Source organism: Taurulus bubalis, assembly GCF_910589615.1.
Source record: "Taurulus bubalis genome assembly, chromosome: 18".
Lineage (NCBI taxonomy): Eukaryota > Metazoa > Chordata > Actinopteri > Perciformes > Cottidae > Taurulus > Taurulus bubalis.
In genome coordinates this window covers 5,092,729-5,112,717 of record NC_136606.1, presented here as the reverse complement: position 1 = coordinate 5,112,717, position 19,989 = coordinate 5,092,729, and the positions used below count along the sequence as shown (strand labels likewise).

Sequence of the window (19,989 nt, the reverse complement as noted above, 5' to 3'; positions counted from 1 at the left end):
CTGTAGTAGTTTGTCTGCAGCCAGGAACACTGCTTCCTTTCTTTCAGAGGAAACGTGAAACGGTGAAAGCAGCAAATCTGTAAATGAACAATGTGGGTTTTACAGTTTTCCTTCTCGTTCCTCAGTTACTGTGCAGTTGGATCGCTTTAGAATCGTTACGATGGTGTAATTAGTCTCTAAATGCATTTCTGAAGAGTATTTGTTTATTGAAGACAAATTATGGATATAACCTGTGAAAGATTCTTATTTTAAATGCATTTTTTCATTTAGTTTGTGTGTTTATGTCGTACAAAGTGTCTGCCGCTTTAATTGAGTACGGCTTCTCAGGTTAGGAGTACTTTATTCTTTGTCCTCCCTCTTCTCAGATGGTTGTCTTCAAATACATCGAGGACAAAGACGTGTTCCAGAAGTTCTACGCCAAGATGCTGGCCAAGCGTCTCGTCCACCAGAACAGCGCCAGCGACGACGCGGAGGCCAGCATGATCTCCAAACTGAAGGTCCGTCTGCAACGCCGAACTCTCGCTAAACCTCCACGTCCTCGAAAACCCTCCGACTGAATCTGTTTTGCTTTTGTTGTTCTCGTGCAGCAAGCGTGCGGCTTCGAGTACACGTCCAAACTGCAGCGGATGTTCCAGGACATCGGAGTCAGTAAAGACCTGAACGAACAATTCAAGAAGCACCTGACCAACTCTGAACCTCTGGACTGTAAGTACACACACAAACAAACACACACACACACACACACACACACACACACACACACACACACACACACACATATATACTCACGTCTTTAGGTATCCGTCTGGTGTTCTTATAGGACGAAGCGTTTAAAAGCACTACAATTCAGGCCCTTTACTTATAAATACATGCTCAGTTTCCAGTTCATTAGCTACCTTTGAGCTGATAATCTCAGCTTTACCGACTAAACATGCAGCAGAGTCTAATTTAAGATGAATAAAACACTATTTCAAATTAGAATTTCTTGAACCACTCGTTAAAAGATTTACCTCCGAGATTCAGAAGATGACGATTTAGTTGTACAACGTGCATGAGTAAAAGCTCTTTTTCACACACACACACACACACACACACACACACACACACACACACACACACACACACGCACACACACACACACACACACCTACTGGAGTATTTCCAGCGCGCAGGAGGAAGTACATGACGCGCAAAAAACATGCCGAGGAGTTCTCAAACTTTTGTGTCTTGATGCCCACTTCTTATTTTTAACTACCCAAATGAAGGAGAAGAAATAAACTGGCCTGTAAATAAAGTATTATGTCATCTGTAAAGACCTAAAATCAATAATCTGCCTTTATGAATCAGTCGTATATCCTCTTCACACTCCCACAGTTTTTATTTTACTCAGTTTATATATTTTTCTAATGTCTTTAGAGATATATATCAAAACTAGCATTGTAAATGTATTTATTTTGCATTTATCTGCACCATGTGACGGTACAGCCGTTGCCCACCAGAGGGCGCTCTGAGGCTCAGAATAGCTGCTGTCGCTGCTTCATAATTGGGTCACAGAAGAATTCAACAAATTTCGTCGTCTCCACTTTGCACATTTCCGTTTCCGACTTCCTGTAAATTCCCCGCACATGATTTAAAAATAAATCAATAAAAAAAAAAAATGCCTTCGTCGCGGCCGCTCGCCGTTGTTCGCACACGCGGCTAATGTGGACGTTTGTCTCCTCTCATACAGCTCCGCTGGGCGGCGTCCAGATAAGTGAGTGAAAAAGGGGACTCGTGAGAGGATGATCGAGTTTTCTGGGACTCGCGCCGCAAAAATAAATTCAGTTTACAGAATGTTTGTTTTTATTGTTTTCTCCTGCTGCATGACGTCTCTACAGTTATTGAACAAACATTACAGGAGTTTAACTCTGAGGGACAATGTGCTGAACCCAGATGTTTCTCTCTCTCTCTCTCTCGTGTGTGTGTGTCTGTCTGTGTGTGTCTTGCAGTGGACTTCAGTATCCAGGTCCTCAGCTCTGGGTCTTGGCCTTTCCAGCAGTCCTGCACCTTCGCTCTGCCTTCTGAGGTACACACCACTTTCATTTCTTTAGGACTTTATTCCAGGAGCTGAGACTTGCTTCAGCTTCCAGAAAACAAGGCTTCATTCTGCTCCTGCTTTGGCAGAATAAATGTGTTTTTGGCGTCGGATGCATGTTGTTTGATATGTCCTGATATTTAAGCCCCTCCTCTACCAGGAGACCTCAATTGAACCCTCACGGGGCCCCGAGCGGCCCCCGAACCTCCCGTTTAACGCTCCTCTCTCTGTGCAGCTGGAGCGAAGCTATCAGCGCTTCACGGCCTTCTACGCCAGCAGACACAGCGGCAGGAAGCTGACTTGGCTCTATCACCTGTCCAAAGGAGAGCTGGTCACCAACTGCTTCAAGAACAGGCGAGTGTTTTTGTTTTTGTTCATTAAAGGGCCGGCAGGTAGAGGGCGCCATTTTTAACCGGCTGGTGAACAGAAACTACTTTTTTATCACGGCACTAGAAATATGGAGCTGAGTTAATGCGTCTTCTTTGTGTTGAAGATGTTTGAAGTTTCATGCTCAACCTGTTGTTGTTGTTGTTGTTTACAGGTACACACTGCAGGCCTCCACCTTCCAGATGGCCATCCTGCTGCAGTACAACACAGAGGACAGTTACACCGTCCAGCAGCTGACCGACAGCACACAGATCAAAACTGTGAGCGCAACATTCTCACGCATTCTCAGCCACAAACTACTTTTTAAAGTAATGAGTAGAAATGTTTTATTTCTCCACCGGCTGACATTGTGTTTGTTTTTCAGGACATTCTGGTTCAAGTTCTTCAGATTTTGTTAAAATCAAAGCTTCTGGTGAGTAAAACCTTTTTTTCTTTTTTGCTTCTTTGTTGTTTTTATTGTCTTATTTGGATTTTATAAATTTGGGTTTATTCGCATTAAAAGATGTTTAGTTTTCATTCAGTAGCATTAATTTTAAAAATATAAACTCTCAACCAGAATGTGTTTTATTGAGAAGATTCAATGAGTTTGCTTTAGATTCAAGATATTTGCGTTTGAAAGGAAATATCACTGTGTGTGTGTGTGTGTGTGTGTGTGTGTGTGTGTGTGTGTGTGTGTGTGTGTGTGAAAAATAAAATCCCAAAAGTCATGGAAATGTGTTATATTCATGTCGTTCATTTACGCTGAGTTTGAAATAATGAATATACTTTTAAAAGTAAGACGCTCACAATTTAAGCAGGCATCCAGATAAATGTTTATTATTTTAATCAAACTATTGTGTCTCATTCATTTGTGTCATTTAAGGTTTACTGTATGCTTTGGAATTATCATTGTTAGTTTAAATACTACATTTTCATGTATACACCGAGATTTTACAATGGTCATGGAAATTTGTTTTGAAGTCTTGGAAATCCATTGGTCGAAATGTGTATGAACCCCGTAGTTAAATATAAGTTTCTGTTCACATCAGCTGCCTCTCTAATGTGCGTCTGTCCGACAGGTGATGGAGGACGAGAACGCCAACGTGGACGAGGTGGATTTCAAACCCGACACCGTCATCAAACTCTTCCTCGGCTACAAGAAGTGAGGAGTCGATTCTCCAAGCGAGCGTCTTGAAACGTGTCCGTCGGGTTTCCACCTTCTTTAACGTTTTCTCCTCCATCGCAGTAAGAAACTGAGGGTGAACATCAACGTCCCGATGAAGACGGAGCAGAAACAGGAGCAGGAGACGACTCACAAGAACATCGAGGAGGATCGGAAGCTCCTCATTCAGGTGACTGTTTACATTAATATTGTGGAGATATAAACATAATGTAAAAATATAAGATGTAAGAAATAATTCTCGTCTTAAAACTGCTATAAAAATATATTAATTTTATCTTTCACTTAAACTGAGTTGAATATTTTAACCATCTTCAGTATTGAGAAAAATTATCAAATATGAATTCATTAAAACAAATATTAAGCCTTAAGTTAGCAGGTTAGTTTACATAAATCATTGTTTTTGTAAATGACAACAATGATTTTTATACTTTTTAGTTTTTTTGTGCAATGTGATTATTATTTATTTTTTAACTAGTTATGTTCCCGTCCTTAAACTTCTATAAAATACTACTATATATATATATATATATATATATATATATATATATATATATATATATATATATATATATATGAATTATTATAAAATACTATATATTCATATGCTCTATTATTATTTTAGTAGTTTTTTGAGATTGAACTAGGTTGAAAACCAAAAATGTCCCCAGAAAGTTTAAAGCTTCAGTCTTTGCCCTTGTTAAGAATACAGTCTTTACAGATATCTTTTATAATCGTAAAATAAAGTGCACTGTATGTTGTGTTGAATTAGTGATGATGATGATGATGATGGTGTGTTTGCAGGCTGCCATAGTGAGGATCATGAAGATGAGGAAGGTCCTGAAGCACCAGCAGCTTCTGGCTGAAGTGCTGAACCAGCTGTCGTCCCGATTCAAACCCAGAGTCCCCGTCATCAAGGTAACGTCACATCGTGATGCGTTCAGGCTCCGCTCAGTGAAAATGAGAACTGGGCGAAGGTCAATGTGATCCTGTAAAATTGAGTTTTGGTGTTTTGAAGGAGATGTTCATAAATAGATATTAGAGATGAATTATGACGATATTTCTTTATCGTAAATAAATAAAACACGATGGATGACGATGAACGCAAAAAACATTCGTTTGACATTCTGTCATTTTATTAATGTCAACAAATCTCGAGAAAAGATTGAATCACTGAACGTCTCCGAAGTGTCTTGATGATCTTAAATCTGTTCTGGTCTCACGTGTGTTTTGTCTCCCCCTTGTGGACAGAAATGCATCGACATCCTGATCGAGAAGGAGTACCTGGAGCGAGTGGACGGTGAGAAGGACACGTACAGCTACCTGGCCTGAACGTCCTCCTTCCTTCCTTCTCTCCTTCCCTCCTCCCTCCTTCCCGCCCGCCCGCCCACCGGCTCTCCTCCGTTTTATTTGTTATCTTTTTTTTCTTTTCTTTTAATTTTATGTCTGAGTAATAAAGTGAGGATCCCTCTGAGCGGCGGACATGTTGTGAGTGTGTCGCTGATCATGTGACCGCGCTGATATGAAAATCAACTGTAAGGGATGGGGCGGGGGAGGGGGTGAACTTTCTGCTCTCCTTTAGCAACGAAGGAACGCCCCTCCTGTCCAGACCGGGAAACCCCGTCTTATATGCTCGCCTGTCCCGTCCCCATCCGTAGGACTCAAACAAACACACACACACATGCACACACACTTCCTTGTCATATTGTAAATAACAACCACAGACTAAGAGGAAAAAAGAAAAAAACTACTCCTTTACATAGCGCAAACGTAATGAATTAGCCTTCAGCCAATCAGAGGAGAGCCGCATCCAAAGGTTTCTGCATGCTACTGCCTACCTGCACCACAGTGACCACGAAAAAAAGATTTAAAAAAGTAAATATAAGAGTCGAGTCACTGGGCAGCCGACGCAGTCCACCGAACGACGCCGGTCCTGTAATTTAAACGTCTGCGACTGAACCGGAGGAGGAAGGTGGTGAGTTCATGGCCGCCATGATGCTTCTTTATCTGCTGAAGTTGTCTCAGTTTTTTTTATTTTGTTTTGAGGTCGGTTGGGTTCATGCAGGAGTTTCATTACCGAACGGTGGACATTTGTATAGTGTGGTTCATTTTCTAAATGTGTGATAAATAAAAACAAGGAAAGATTTCTCTAAACGCTTTCTTCTCCCGAGACTCTGTTCGCACGCCGTCACCCGCTGGCTCTGAGCTCATCCTCCATTCATGTTCCCGGGTCCCCCCCAAAAAAGTCTGAGAAACCTTATCGACCTTTCCCGAAGTCCAAGATCTAAACTCAAAGATATACATTTGCGTCATTGGAGTAAATAACTTAACATTTGAGACGCTAAATAACTAATTTAATGAACTGATTCATGTCTGCGGCTCTCGTCTCCTTGTGTTTTAAATATTGGAGAAAAAGCTCCTTTTCCCCTTTAAAGTCACGAGACTCCTTTATTCCCCCAAAGTGACTTTACTGAGCAGGTTACGGAAGTTCAGTTTGAGATTTTGTGAATTCAAACTCACTTTTTAAACAAGACACAAAGTAGCCGGTGGAGCTCTGGGGCCGAGGTGAAATCACTGTTTTTGTAAATGGAGTCCGGTGGCTTTGACGAGAATAAATAACGATCTGGAAAATAATCCAAGTATTAAAAATACTCTGTGGGTTAAGATCTAATCAAACCTTTTGGCTCAAGGAAAAGACTACTTTGAGTATTCTATATATTCATATTTTACAATGACTTTTAATACGTGAGGACTTAAAATTACTTTCATATTGTTCTAAGTAGTACCTATGACATTTTTTAAACATACTATTCATACTTCAGATTTTGTTTCATACATATACTTTAAGTTATGGAACTGTTGACTTGTTTTTTACATGATAATTTAAACAAAGAAAACAAACATCCATTCATAATATTTTAATCTGCATCACTTTGAACAACAAAATCCCTGTAAACATTACAAAAATCAGCACCTGTGTCAGGAAAAAAAGTGGTCCATGTTTAAGAAGAAGAGTGAAACATTAATAACCTACATTTCAGATTTCAACGTTTTACGAATCAAATAGTACTTTTTTTTACATTTAAACTTATTTTTTCCGACTTTAATTGAAGTTCAAACACTTTCAGAAACATGTAAATACTTCAGGCTTTTGTTCCTGATTGGCTTCTAGTTTCGTCCCGCCCCTCAGATCAGATTCAAAACCTCCTCAGGAGCAGAATCACCAACATGATGCGGTTCAAAGCAGCGTGGGTTTAAATGCATCACTGAGAACAAAGCGAAGGCTCGTTTGAATTCGGCAGTATGTGATTTTGAATATTTATATGTATTTAAAAAAGGGTTCCTACACGTTTGAGATGTCACCAGATTGGTCATAATATCGCCTTCGCCTGTAAAGGTCACTAAAACAGCCGAGGACGTGTAGGAACCGAGAGAAGCACCGGGTTTCAGAGTCTCTAACGAGAAAAGTACAGAGGAGAAGAAGAGGAGGAGGCTGGTGTTGCTTCAAGTCTTCTGAGCGCCAGAGTTCACATCAAAGAGAGAAAGAGGTGTGATTGTTGGTTCTTTACCCAACGAGAGGAAACGCGACTCATATTTCACATTGATTGGACGTCACGTGGAGGAAAAATAAAATTCATGCAGGTTTTAAAAGTCAAGACAGACGGGACAGCTGAGAGGTGAGGGTTCTGTTGACTCGAGGCAGAGAGACAGACGGGTTCACGCCTCGGACCCGTCTCACTGCGCTCTACTCGCACAGCAGATTTTAAATTCACTGAACTCAAATAGTTATTTTACAGAAGAAGAAAAAAAAAAGAGTTCTGGGTCTCATGTGCAGCACAAACCCAAAACAATTGATTGAAATAATTGCAGTATTTATGGTAATTTAATATAGATTGTTTAATTATGGGTCTTGAAATATTGAAAACATCTTAAACTGATCGTGGATCCTCAGAAGTGGCTCAAACAATCGTTGAACCTTTGCTGTTTCCAGCTTCTCAAATGTGAGTTTAGCTGCTTTTCTGCATTTTTACACGATTTTAAAATGTAATCTCTTTTCGGTTCGGTCTGCTTGGGCAAAATAACACGACCATCGGCTCTCTGGACCGAGTCGGTACGAGTAGAGCACAGCTGGAGGACAGGAAACCTTTATTTGTATCTGTGTGGTTTTGGTTGAGTTTGGTAAGAAGAAGAAGAAGCGCTCTCACCGAGGAGAGCGGCACGTGTGAAGTAGTGCTGGTTTCGTGTTTTCACATTAGCACCTGAACGCGTCACTAAGCAGCGTTCATAAGCCGGTGATGAACACCAGGACATGTTCGCTGGTGCTTTGAGAGAGAAAAGGACCCGACAAGTCGTGACTGATTTTTCCAGTGGGCTTTGAAGGCATCGTGAGTTCAACAAAATTAAAGTTGCAGACCTGACTGGAACTTTTCCCCAATAACTTACAAAACAACACATTTGCTGGTTCCAACGTTTTTTTTCCTCCGTTTTATAATTGAACTGAACATCGTTGAGTTTTGGACAAAACATTTCTAGATGTTCTAATTTCCTTTGTTTGTGTGACCATTAATGTAATAAGATGTTTTAGATATTAAGAGATATATCTAAATATGTTTTACTCAATTAAAGAAAGCGGCAGGACAAATGCTCCGTCTTTTCTTTAAAAGGTTTCAGAAACTGAAATTAGTTTTCTGATGAAACTTGAGCAAGACAGAGGAACAAACTCTACATTTTGGAAATATGAAGTTGTGATAAATTACTTTTAAAAAAAAAAATCTCTCTTATTATGATTTCTCAGTTTTATATCACTGTAAACTGAATTAGATTGGTTTTGGACTGTTGATCGGGGAAAAAAAGTGGATATTTTCCTCTATTTTCTGACTTTTTGGGTCAAATAATGAACTGATTTATCAATTAACAGGTTAATTGATAAAAGCCCAAAGTTTGGTTTCAGCTATTGTTTTTAATACATAAAACTTTGCAAAATATGTTTTAGTAACACATTTTCTGTAAGTTCTGTTAGTTGGGCAACTAATTGTTTTCCTTATTCATTAATCTGCAGATTTCCTCCATTAATATTTTAGTCTATAAAATGTGTTATTTTAGTCCAAAAAACAAGAATGTTCGGTTCATGTACGACCGGAAACAAACTCCTCGGCAGCGGCAGTGGTCCGTGAACTTGAATTGAATCGTCTCCTCTCACTGAAGTTTGAATTTTACAGAAGAGGAAGATTTGTTGACAGAAAAAAAAAAAATATATGAAAAGTTTTTTTTTTCAAAGCGGGTGGAAAAAAAAGGGTGAGGGAAAAACAGCATCAAAATTCAGCTTCAAATATTCCCAGTTTTCCTGAAGCTTTCTCGCATTGTGACAAGTCGTCTGGCTTTCCTGAAGTGAAGGTGTGTGTGTGTGTGTGTGTGTGAGTGTAAGGCCTTTGTCGTCGTCGTCGATCCACAGAAGGGAAAAGTCGAGTCAGGCGATCTCCAGCTCGCGTTCGATCCCCACGTACTTCAGAGCGTCCGCCTGGCTGTACCTGTCTCACGCACACGCACACGCACACACACACACACACACACAGTTAGCTCCGAAGCTTTTAGTGCGTTTATCCCGCTGGGGATTCAGTTTGTATAAAGAGAAGCTAAATCTGAGTTGTATAATTAAATCACATGTTCTACTACAAAAGCAGCTCTGTGCCAAAATATTCTACTAAATAAGTACGAGATAATGTTAAATTTCATTATGAAGTTAGAACGAAGTTAACTGGCAACAAATGTATTAATCCATTAATTGTTGTAAAAGAATAACAGAAGAGTCGGAACAAATTGAAGTTAAAAGTGGCAAATTACAGTTTGAGTTTCGTTTTTTATTTATTTTTTACTGCGAACATTTTTGATATATTTGGATTCATCTTGTATTTGTTGTTGCCTTCACTAATGTTTAATCTATTCGTTTGAACCTTTTTACAACGTATTTGTATGTTTTTTCCACTGAAAATGAAACAATTGTTACTTGGAGCCCAACAAAGAATCAATAAACTTTAAACATGTCCAGGATGTTACCCACTGCAATGATAATGACAACTTAGCCGTTTTATGTCATTAATCTTCGTGTAAATAAAACCGACCTGTAGTCGAAGAAGAGCTCCTCCCCCGTCTGGATGGCTCTCTTGGCAAAGATTCCTATCCTGTGATCCCCGTTCACCATCATCACTGCAGAGAGAGCAGAAGATCAACAACTGTTGATATTACGGAGACGACTGATGATATTCATGCGTTTGCAGCTCGCCCTCTCACCTTTTGCATAGCAGTTTGGGTTCACGGAGTGGTTGGCAAAGCGGATCTTGTTGCCTTTCCTCGTGGCGTCAACAACAAAGTCTGGAGAGGAAAAGAAAACGCCAAGAAAAACATTTAAACTCCCAAAAGGCGAGAAGCTTTGACTCTCAATCAGGCTGAGAAGCTGCGTGTGTGTTTTATACCGTTGTTGAGGTTGAAGAGGAAGCTGCACATGTATTTGTCGTAGACCTTCCCTCTGCGGTCGGCTTCATCCTGAGAGATAATCTGCAAAAGACCGAGATCGACTGTTACACAAGAATAAAAATAGTCAAGATTTTTCGCTTTTATTACTTATATTTTAAACATTCTTTGCGTCACGCTGTGGGGTTTATTGAATGAATTACACTTTTTGAAGTACTATTACTTATATTAAAATAGTATGCATCCATACAGGTGAAGCCGATGAACACAAAGCTTTGTTTCTGGACACACACACACACACACACACACACACACACACACACACACACACACACACACACACAGGGTGACGTCCTACCTCTCCACAGTACTCGGAGATGAACTCGTTTTTCTGGACCGGCTCTTTGATGAAGATCCCCCAACCGGCCACGTCTGACGGGGCCAGCAGGAGATGCTGAGGGGAAGAACAGGAACACGAGGTTAAAAAAAAAAATAAAGAAACATGCCAACATTGAAATGTTTGTGAAGGATAAATGAATGAAACCTTCTTGGCGCCTCTCTGGATGGAGCAGTTCTTGCAGGACACGTTCTTGCTGTCCCAGTTGTCCCCGGCGCCGCAGGTCAGGCAGAGGTCGGGGTCACACTCCCTCACCGCCAGGTAGCAAGGACACTGCTTGGTGTTGCACTGAGCTTTGCACCGACATCCCGGGAAACGGTTCTGACCTGCAGCCACCAGGCAGAAGAGCAAAGTTCAGTAAATTAAATCACGGCGGGGGAAAAAGCTGCGTCATTGAGCCGTGTGTGTGTGTGTGTGTGTGTGTGTTCTTACACTCTGAGCTGCACTGGCAGAACTTCTCGCAGAAGTTCTGCGCGGTGACGCAGGGACACGAGGAGTCGCAGGGCTGCCGCGGGTGGTCACATGGCTGGTAGTTGTACACGTGATTGGACGAGCCATCTGTAAGAGGTGCAGAGGTCAAGCCGGATGTTTTTCACATCAAAAGCATCTTCTGCATTTCGACAAGTCACCACAAGCGTTCCCTCGAGCTTTAAGAAGAACCAATAATCTGCTTCTTTTCTGGACGGTCCGCATTTATAAACCCCGCTGAAGCGACCTCTGACCTTTCTTCAGCTGGATCTTCCTGCAGTGAGTGGCCCACAGCCGGTGTTTCCTCTTCTTCTTTCTCGGCGGCGTGTCCTCGTCTTCGGCGGGAGCCCGAGCGATGATGCTCGACTCCTTGACCCTGAACTCGTAAACCTGCAGGACCGGCCAAGATAACGTTCTCAACTCCATCAGGAACTTGTCTTTAGACTTTGTTTTGCCACAAACATGTGATTTGTTTTTTTCAATGCAGGTGAGCGCTTTAAAACTTCACGTATACTATTATTCCTCCCCCCGTGTTTCGACCAACTAGTCAACTAAAAAGCCGAATGAAATGAAAACAGAAACGGACATGAAGCTCGTAAGAATGTCAAAGTGGGAGGTCTCACCTGTCTGCAGGTCTTGGTGCCGATGAGCCGCGCGATGGCGCAGAAGTTGTCGTAGTACGTCCCGATGAGGACCCTAAAGAGTGAGGCCTCGGCGCCGCTCCAGTCCACCGCTTCAGCCTCAACGATCAGCTTCATCTTCACTGGAGTCTGGCACCGCGAGTTGCCCTCTGCACGCACAGAACACCAGAACACAAGCTTAACAAGAACGCCGGGAATGGAGAGGAAAAATAAATAAATAAGAAAAAAAAGCCTCTGCTCTGAGGGCACTACATGAAGCTTTGCACTTAGCGGCCTCTCCCTCCCAACAACAGAGCGTTAAAAGAGTTAAAAAACAACAACCCGGGAACCAAGAATGTTGCTCTAATAAAGTCGGCTTAGACGTGAGAGATCGTACCCGAGCTGCTGGTGTTATCGTCCTTCTTGTCCTCGCCGTTGTCCCGCGCATCGTCTTTGTCATTTTCCCTCTCGCCGTCTTTATCGTTGTTCCTCTCCTCGACTTTGTCGTCGTCCCGCTCGTCGTCTTTGTCGTTGTTCTGCTCGCCGTCGTCGTCGTCGCGCTCGTCGTCTTTGTTGTCGTCGCGCTCGTCGTCTTTGTCGTTGTCGCGCTCGTCGTTGTCGCGCTCGTCGTCTTTGCTGCCCTCGCGGTCGCTGTCTGTGTCTTTGGTTTCCGAGGAGATGGAAGGGGTGCCGGGCCGGCTGTTGCTGTTGGGCCGTCCGCGGCGGCGTCCCACCGGGCGCTTCGTAGGCGTCTTGGCTTGCTCCGCTGCCGCTACGGCCGCGGGGTACTCGCTCACTATCCCGTCCTGAGTAATCACAGCACGACAAACGGGGACACACTGATGGTCACGGCAATACTCTAATCAGGTAATACTTCAGATAAATATAAAGACAAAATATTCTTCCTATTCTTTTGTATGTGAAGAAGAAAACAGAGGAAGCAAAAAGAAACATAAGAATGAAGGCTGCTGTGATGTTTGGTGGACTCACCGGAAACAGGTGCATGTAGCAGTTGATGCCGCAGGGTTTACCGTCCACCAGGTTCTCCAAGTTCTTGCGCTTGTACGTGTTTGGAGTCGCATGGAAAGCTGAGAAGACGGAAGAGATTTAGCTTTTGACGTAAACAGATAAACTTCCTGTTAAAGCATATTTTGAAAACGCCGGTTAGATTGAAAGTATAATCAGATCAGTGTATCCTCATTTATTGAATAAAGGGGCGACTCTAAAATGTCTGTCTGTGAAGATATGCATGTGTGTGTGGATATATACACTGACGGTGGAGGAAGCAGTCATATTTGAAGCAGCGTCTGCAGAACAGAGTGTGGAAGGAGTGCAGGCTCTGTTCGCGCTGCACGGAGCGAGCGTTCGGACCGTCGATGTTCGGCGTGCACTCGGGGGGCAGCGTGCCGGGCAGCTCCTCCGCCGTCAACTCCTTGTACCTGACACACACACATGAACATAGAAATAGATAAATACATGTTTTACTGAGCACACACACACACACACACACACACACACACACACACACACACACACACACACACACACACACACACACACACACACACACACACACACACACACCAGGGTTTCTACCGATGCTCCGGGTCAAAACAGCGTTCTACATCGTGTCAAACGAGCTCACAATCACTGTTTTTGTTCTTGTGGAGGAAATAAAACGTTATCTTATTTAACGCCGTCAAGGGAAAAGACTCCAAGCTTCTTATGAAGACTCACTTTCATGTACAGAGGAAACATCTGCTGTCTCCTAACAAACAGAGATTTAACTGTTTAATGTGTGATGTTTTTGTCTATTTAATAAAACTTTACATTAGTCAGGCTTGTCCTGAATTAAATTTTTCCTCAGCTGTGTAGAAACCCTGATACGTGCATTTCATTTCTCTCTCACTCACACACACACTTAGTGTTGTTACAATACCATGTAAAAGTATTCTTTTAGGGTACTAAGATTAAAATAAAGAAACTACAATGCCTATATTTTTGAAGCAAATATGAATTCAAAAGGAACTCAAATGAAAAATGACTGTTAGAAAAGTTTAAATCCCATTCTTAAAATAGATTTGGACCTTTTAACAATACAACAAATTGTAGACAACTAAGCCAACTTGAGAAAAATAAACTGAAGATGAACTAAGATATAAAAAAAAAAAAAAACACATCTACAATAACGTCTTATCCCTCAGTCGTGGTCACAACACGAACACATTCATCCAAACAAACAAACTAACTTCTCTTTGAGCTCCTCAGTCGAGCCCTTGTCAGGGAACATGGCGGAGATGGCCTCAAAAATCTTGTCAGAGGGAAACTTCTTGGTGTCGTCATTGCTTGTTTGGCCTGGAGACGACGCGCACACACGCACACGCACACACACACACACACACACACACACACACACACACACACAGTTATGACTCAGAGCGTTATGGGAAAAAGCCTCACCTTAATGCTGTTCACCTCCCTGCCTGAGGGGTAGGGATGGGTATCGTTTGTTTTTTTTTCCCCCTGATACTGGTGCTAAACAGATACTGGTGCCTAAACGGTGCCTGAACCGATACTTTTTTTTATTGCCAAGGAAAATCCTTTTCTTAAAATTGAACAATATATTAACTGTTTAAAGTATACTTTACATATAAATAAATAAATGCAACACACTTGTCTTCAAACTACAGCTTCAAACCTTTTAACTTCAAACTATAAACAATATATATTTAAAAAAGAACAGACACAAGCATCAGGTGGCCTGATGGGACTGTGTGCAACAGAACTCAGACTCTGTTGGATTCTACAAACGTCATCATTAATATCAACTTGAGAGATTTGTTCCAGCAAGCCGAGGATGGACGTTCAAAAGCTCATGCTCGTGTCTGCAGCGATCTCTGTGTGCGCGCGCTGTGAGTGTTGTGTGAGCGCTGGAAGCCCCGCCCCCTCGAGCCCTGCTCTGCATGCAGGCGGACAACAGAGAGGGGAGGAGTGAGCTCTGATCTGCGCCATTTTAATAGTATCGATACATCAAAATCCTATTGTTTTTAACGTACGGGTACCGCGCTTCCTTTTTAGTGTCTATATACCGAGCAACATTACAGAGTAGTGTAAAAAAAAAAGGATTTAAATCGGCTCAGGCACCGGAAGAAAGCACCAAAATCTGCGTTGCTTTTCGGTCCGGTAGGTACCGAACGTGTTGGAACCGGTTCTCGGTACCCAACCCTACTGAGGGGGGTGCTGTGATATGTTTTGCCTTGCCCTGTGCTTTTTCTTTCGTTGCAGGTAATTGGACGGCTACTTAGGAGGGAACCTGTGGGGGCCGGCGATCACTCTCCAGCTTCCAACCGGGCCATGCTGCACAACACGGATTCTTGGGTGGTGGGGTTTAGAAAGCGTGTCGGTAGTGGTGAGAAGCCCTTTTTGTTTAACCATGTTTTCTCCTGTGTTCTGGTAAGGAGATAGGCAAGACATCTGTACTGTCTTTTGTTTCTTTTGTGGTCCAGGGAAGTTAGGTGACGTGCACAGATTGTTTTGTTTGTTATTTTGGGCCAGGCTCAGCCTGAAGAATGAGTGAAAAATAAACAACCATTGTACCATACCACTGCAGCATTGGTAATAATTTGGGAGGTGGGGAGACCCGTCCGTATGCTATGCTTAGGCTCCTCTAGGCCGGGTGTAACACACACGCTTTGTACTCACAGGTTTTAGTTTTTTGTTTCACTATATGGTTTTAAAAGAAACTAGAATCAACGCATCGGACAGGGATGAGGTCACGGTGACCTTTGACCCCCAAATTCTAAATCAGTTCTTCCTCGAGTTCAGCGTGAGTTGGTGCCAAATTTGAACATTTCTCCCTCCAGGCGTTCCTGAGACGTTGCGTTCACAAAAGAGGTACGTAGCGGGACTTTTTTTGCTTTTGAAAGGCTCAACGGCGACAAACATGGATTGAGGCAGAATATTGCATGATAAAAACATTAATAGTCCTGCAATCATTTCCATTTCTGAGCATGACAACACCCTGGAGTTATTGGACATGTTTGGATCTCACTACTGGAATCTAATTCTACAAATAGTGTAATATGATTTAGTTTGTAACCAGTACCAACAACAACCTCTGCGTCTGGAGAGGCTGAGCCTAGCACTCGGTGAAACACGAGAGATTTAATATGCCCCGCCATGTTTCTACGGTAGCCTAGAATGGAAAAAAATCTTTCAAAACTGGCTCCAGAGAGCTTTGTCTCGCCCTCCGTAGTTCTCAAACGCACCGATGACCACCGGTAACTCATAGATGGACTTACTCTCGTTGATAACGAGCACGTCCTTGCGGGGGTCCTCTGGATGCTCCTTGCCGTCACATATCTCCATCTTTTCCACCTTGAATTCCTGCTGATCTTCCTCCTCCTCCTCATCTTCGTTGTCGCTGTACTGCGACAGAGAGCTGACCAACTCCACGAATATCTCATCGTTGATGAAGCCGCACTCTGCGAAACGCAACACATGCTTTGCCGTTAAACGTTTTCCGGGATTGAAACATCCCGTCTCACAGTATTATGACCTGCTGTACAGTCTTGTTATCTAGTAAACTGAACTTAATCCTTTACGCAGACTTCCTGAATCACATCTCACCAGCCGTTTAGTCTCCCCTTTAACCTCGGTGTGTCGACAGTTGCTCACCTCTGTCTCCGTGGACTTTGCCGTCATAGTTTTTGATTAGCTCTTCTATGAAAGTACCATCTTGGTCCAGGATCTCGTCTCCCATGTAGGGGATGTTATGGAGCACCGTCTCATCCTCCACCTGATGCAAAAACAAACATTTCAGCTGTGGTAAAAAAAAAAAAAAAAGTCTATATTTTACACCACATGCGGTTGTTCATACGCACCATGAAGTTTTGTTGCAGCGGCGACCAGGAGTACATGACCGGGACCGAGGCCACGGCGTTGAGAGTCTTCAGAGGGATGACCTGCTTGGAGAACTCGGAGAACCCGCTGTCCACCGTGCACTGCACAGGCCGGCAGAGAAAACGAGCAGTCAGAACACTTTTCGTAACACCTTGACAGAGAAATTGTTGTTTTTTTTACACCCCCGACACGTCAACGCTAATCCACCGACCTCTCGGGTGCCTCTTAAGGAGCCGACAGACGTCATGACGTGAGCCGGCTGGATTCGCCTGGTTTTCCACTCCCCGTTCAAAATGTCAGTTCGATCCAAGATTTTCTGACGGTTGGTGTTGAACATGCTCTGGAAGAGTTAGAAAAGATATTCAAATAAACGGGAACGTGCCATCCTTTGACAGGATGTTGATGGCTGATTATTCTCGCTACCTTCCGCTGTAAAAGAAGCTGCACCGACTATAAGTGTAAAAATATTCATTTCACCACCATGTCTGAATATTGATGTATAGAAGCAGGCTTCTGCAAGGGCCGGCTGGCAGCCAGATTGCCGAGTACCACCTCCTCGCCATCTGGACCATTTAACACTATATCATGTACTTTTATATGAACATTTCTCATAATCCAAAATCACTAGATTTAAGGCTAAACTGGCCTAAATGGAGTTAAAAACATAAACAAAACATCTGCGAGACAATATAACTCTGGCCGTAAAGAGGAAATGAGTGCGAGCAATGTTGGCATTCAAACCTGACTTAACCGGTTTCTGCTTTTGTAATTTTAAAACTTTTACAAGAGAACGGTGTATGGATTTTACAGTCATGCCACCAAATTACTGATTTGTCATTTGCAGTAGCTTGGTTGGGTTTTACACTAGATTCAAACTCTAAATTAGGGATCACGGGAGTCCCAATGACGTTTTTGTGTATTACATTGAGTGTGTATATTTGCGTCCTCTACCTCTTTAGCGTGGATTATTATATAATAAATTACTCTTATTGTCTTGCTTCCATAATTCTAATAGTTTTGAGTGCAACAGATGATTGTGTGTCCTCGACCACCAGCCTGTTTTAATATCTCCCATTACCTTAGCCAACAGCTCTGACGCATGGCGTGAAGGTTTCTCGGTGTGTGTGTGTGTGTGTGTGTGTGTGTGTGTGTGGGGGGTACCAACCTTGACCTCGTCGGCCCGTCTGAAGCGCTTGAGCTGCCGAAGCCTCATGTACTCAGACTTCACCCTTCTCTTCCAGCAGGCGGGACCTTTCTCCGAGCGCTTCCCTGTCAGCACCATGATCAACCTGCAAAACAAACAGGATGATGATGAAGGTTTCTACACATTGAATGCCTTTATGTGCCAAGATTAATACTTTTTGACTGGATTGTGGGGCTGAAACACATGCAGGGATGTGAATCAATAAACGGTTGTTTTTCTATTTCTATTCAAATTTGGGCTGCAATTCAGATATCTGGAAGCCGTCTAAAAGAAACAGCAACAATATAAAACAACCTCAGTTCTCCTTTCTGTGTGCACATTGAAGATGGTTCAAATGCTGGTGACATGAGTTCCCTCACCCCATTTGACAAATCTGCGATTAACTGGAGGAAATTGAACAGGAAATTAATGTGATCCTGACGCCGTGTAAATTACAGTCATCTGTCCATGTCTATTATTAACTAGATCCATTTGGCATCCCGAGAAGTCAGCATGAGTCCCTGCCTACTAGTCCGGCTGGTCTGACTGAGATCTCACACTTTCAATTAGACATGTCAGACGGCTGTCACGGAGAGATACCGGTTAGATATGCGTCAGATCGTAAGAGATGTGGTCGACGGCAGTGGTATGATAGAGTTTGCCATCTTTAAAAACCACAGACCGAGTTAAGATTAAGAGCAGCTAAATATGCAAATAAAAATGGAGTTCTAGTAAAAATCTGCATCGGGCAAATGGTTAAAAAAAATAATTAAAGACATTGTTATTCTTAGAGATGAAGTAGATAAGGAGTGAGCTTTTCTTGCTTCTTGAGAGATACAAAGTGTATAACGAAAGAAACGCAAACGAGCATTAGAAATATCCCGGAAACAGGAGTTTAGTTGGGTAGAGGACATGGGCAAAACTTCAAGCTAATATACTGAAAATAAGATTAAACATGATAACGTTGGTCTTGGTTATTTGATAACTGCTAACAAATAAAACTATTTGGCAGCTGAGTTTATATGATCCTCCTCATCAACCCTGTGGCTGTTTCACAAGACAGACAAAAAATATTTTAACATACTTGCACTTTAGTCGTTAAATGTTGTGCTACTTTCTACTCTAGTATTGTCGTGTTTTTACTCAACTAAATTAGTTTGAACCTTATAACTTTTACATAACATATTTGATAAAACGTAAACCACTAATCTACCCAGAAGTATAAAAAGTATATACACACATTAACATGAAAATATTCCTACAAGTATTAATCAGTGATAAACAGAATACAATATTTACAATACAATTACACTTTTTAAAAGAACATATTCTGCCTAATTAGCAGACTTACTTTCACTTGAAGCACATTTTGCTAATAATAGGCCTAGTTATGTACTTTTAATTAAGTAACATTTTGATAATAGCATTTCTACTTTTATGTACCCTTTAACATCTTTTCTTTTTTATTAAAATACACTTGACACTTTCATTTTATAATATATACTTGTTTTAAAGTACGGCTACACGCTCACTTTGGTTGTTTTTTTAACCATATTTATCTTTAAATTATGTCTCGATTACTGCACTGTTTATTGTTTTTAATGTTATATTCTATGTTTATTATACACAGTTCACCAATTCAAATTCCTTTTATGTGCAACGTACTTGAGAACAATTATGATAATTACATGTATTCTAGTGTAATAAAGACTTATTACAATACAAAATGTAATTTAAAAAAAAAAGTGAATGTTTGTTTGATAGCGTTTTGTTTAGTTTTTCCTCTTTGAATTGCCCTCATCAAGAGTAACTCCTAACATGGTTGCATCCTATACAATAACAATAAAAGGCTTTATATTGCATTTATTTTTCACTGGGTGAGCTACAAATAACAAGCAAGCTTCAAGCTAACGACAACAAGTTTCTCCCATCAAATAAACCTTAAATTAAACATATATTCTTATGGGTAAACCCTACTCGATCCTATGAAATAATTACATTTATTATAGTGCAATAAATACTCTTATTCCAATACCAAATGTAATAGATTATACATGTGTTGTGAAAGTTGTTTTGTGTTTGTGGGCGTCTTTTTAACTGCCCTTATCAGGAGTAACTCCTAATATGGTTGTATTCTGCAAAACAAAAATAAAAGGCTTTATAGTGCATTTATTTTTTTGGAGCTAGCTACACATAAGCTAACGACAGCTGGTTTGTCTCCCACCAAATTGTGTCCCGTGTCATGAAAACCACTTAAATCTCGCTCTGAAATAAAACAATATGAAAGGCATTAGTTCATATTTAGTCGTGATGTTTTTCTCCCCCCAAAAA

At 41.7% G+C, this 19,989-nt stretch overlaps 2 protein-coding genes across 7 annotated transcripts in view; one reads left to right on the top strand and one right to left on the bottom strand.

Annotated features, from left to right (window-relative positions):
• The window catches only part of LOC306750593 (cullin-1), a 22,352-nt gene extending 16,578 nt beyond the window's left edge, over positions 1-5,774 (top strand). For 2 of the 3 annotated variants that reach the window (XM_079234043.1, XM_079234045.1), the window contains 11 exons: positions 366-497; positions 588-705; positions 1,730-1,753; positions 1,989-2,065; positions 2,310-2,428; positions 2,616-2,721; positions 2,826-2,873; positions 3,520-3,602; positions 3,687-3,792; positions 4,425-4,538; positions 4,872-5,774. In XM_079234043.1, coding sequence (XP_079090169.1) covers positions 366-497; positions 588-705; positions 1,730-1,753; positions 1,989-2,065; positions 2,310-2,428; positions 2,616-2,721; positions 2,826-2,873; positions 3,520-3,602; positions 3,687-3,792; positions 4,425-4,538; positions 4,872-4,952 — 1,008 coding nt within the window. In that variant the 3' untranslated portion in view covers positions 4,953-5,774. The remainder of the gene's footprint in view (positions 1-365; positions 498-587; positions 706-1,729; positions 1,754-1,988; positions 2,066-2,309; positions 2,429-2,615; positions 2,722-2,825; positions 2,874-3,519; positions 3,603-3,686; positions 3,793-4,424; positions 4,539-4,871) is intronic. The other variant, XM_079234044.1, reaches the window with a different exon arrangement.
• A 3,270-nt stretch (positions 5,775-9,044) lies between these two features.
• On the bottom strand, positions 9,045-17,763 carry ezh2 (enhancer of zeste 2 polycomb repressive complex 2 subunit; the record flags this gene model as incomplete). Of its 4 annotated transcripts, none has more annotated exons than XM_079233963.1 (18): positions 9,045-9,148; positions 9,740-9,824; positions 9,909-9,989; positions 10,091-10,172; positions 10,447-10,542; positions 10,633-10,811; positions 10,918-11,043; positions 11,208-11,343; positions 11,577-11,743; positions 12,118-12,379; positions 12,564-12,661; positions 12,849-13,012; positions 13,823-13,928; positions 15,875-16,057; positions 16,251-16,371; positions 16,457-16,576; positions 16,687-16,815; positions 17,641-17,763. In XM_079233963.1, 18 exons carry the CDS (start codon positions 17,755-17,757, stop codon positions 9,088-9,090), a joined length of 2,313 nt encoding a protein of 770 aa, XP_079090089.1. In that variant the 3' UTR covers positions 9,045-9,087. The 4 variants fall into 4 exon arrangements, with proteins under 4 accessions (XP_079090089.1, XP_079090087.1, XP_079090086.1 ...); XM_079233961.1 differs by having other exon boundaries at positions 12,843-13,012; positions 17,641-17,757; XM_079233960.1 differs by having other exon boundaries at positions 11,971-12,379; positions 17,641-17,757.
• Positions 17,764-19,989: the final 2,226 nt, after the last annotated feature.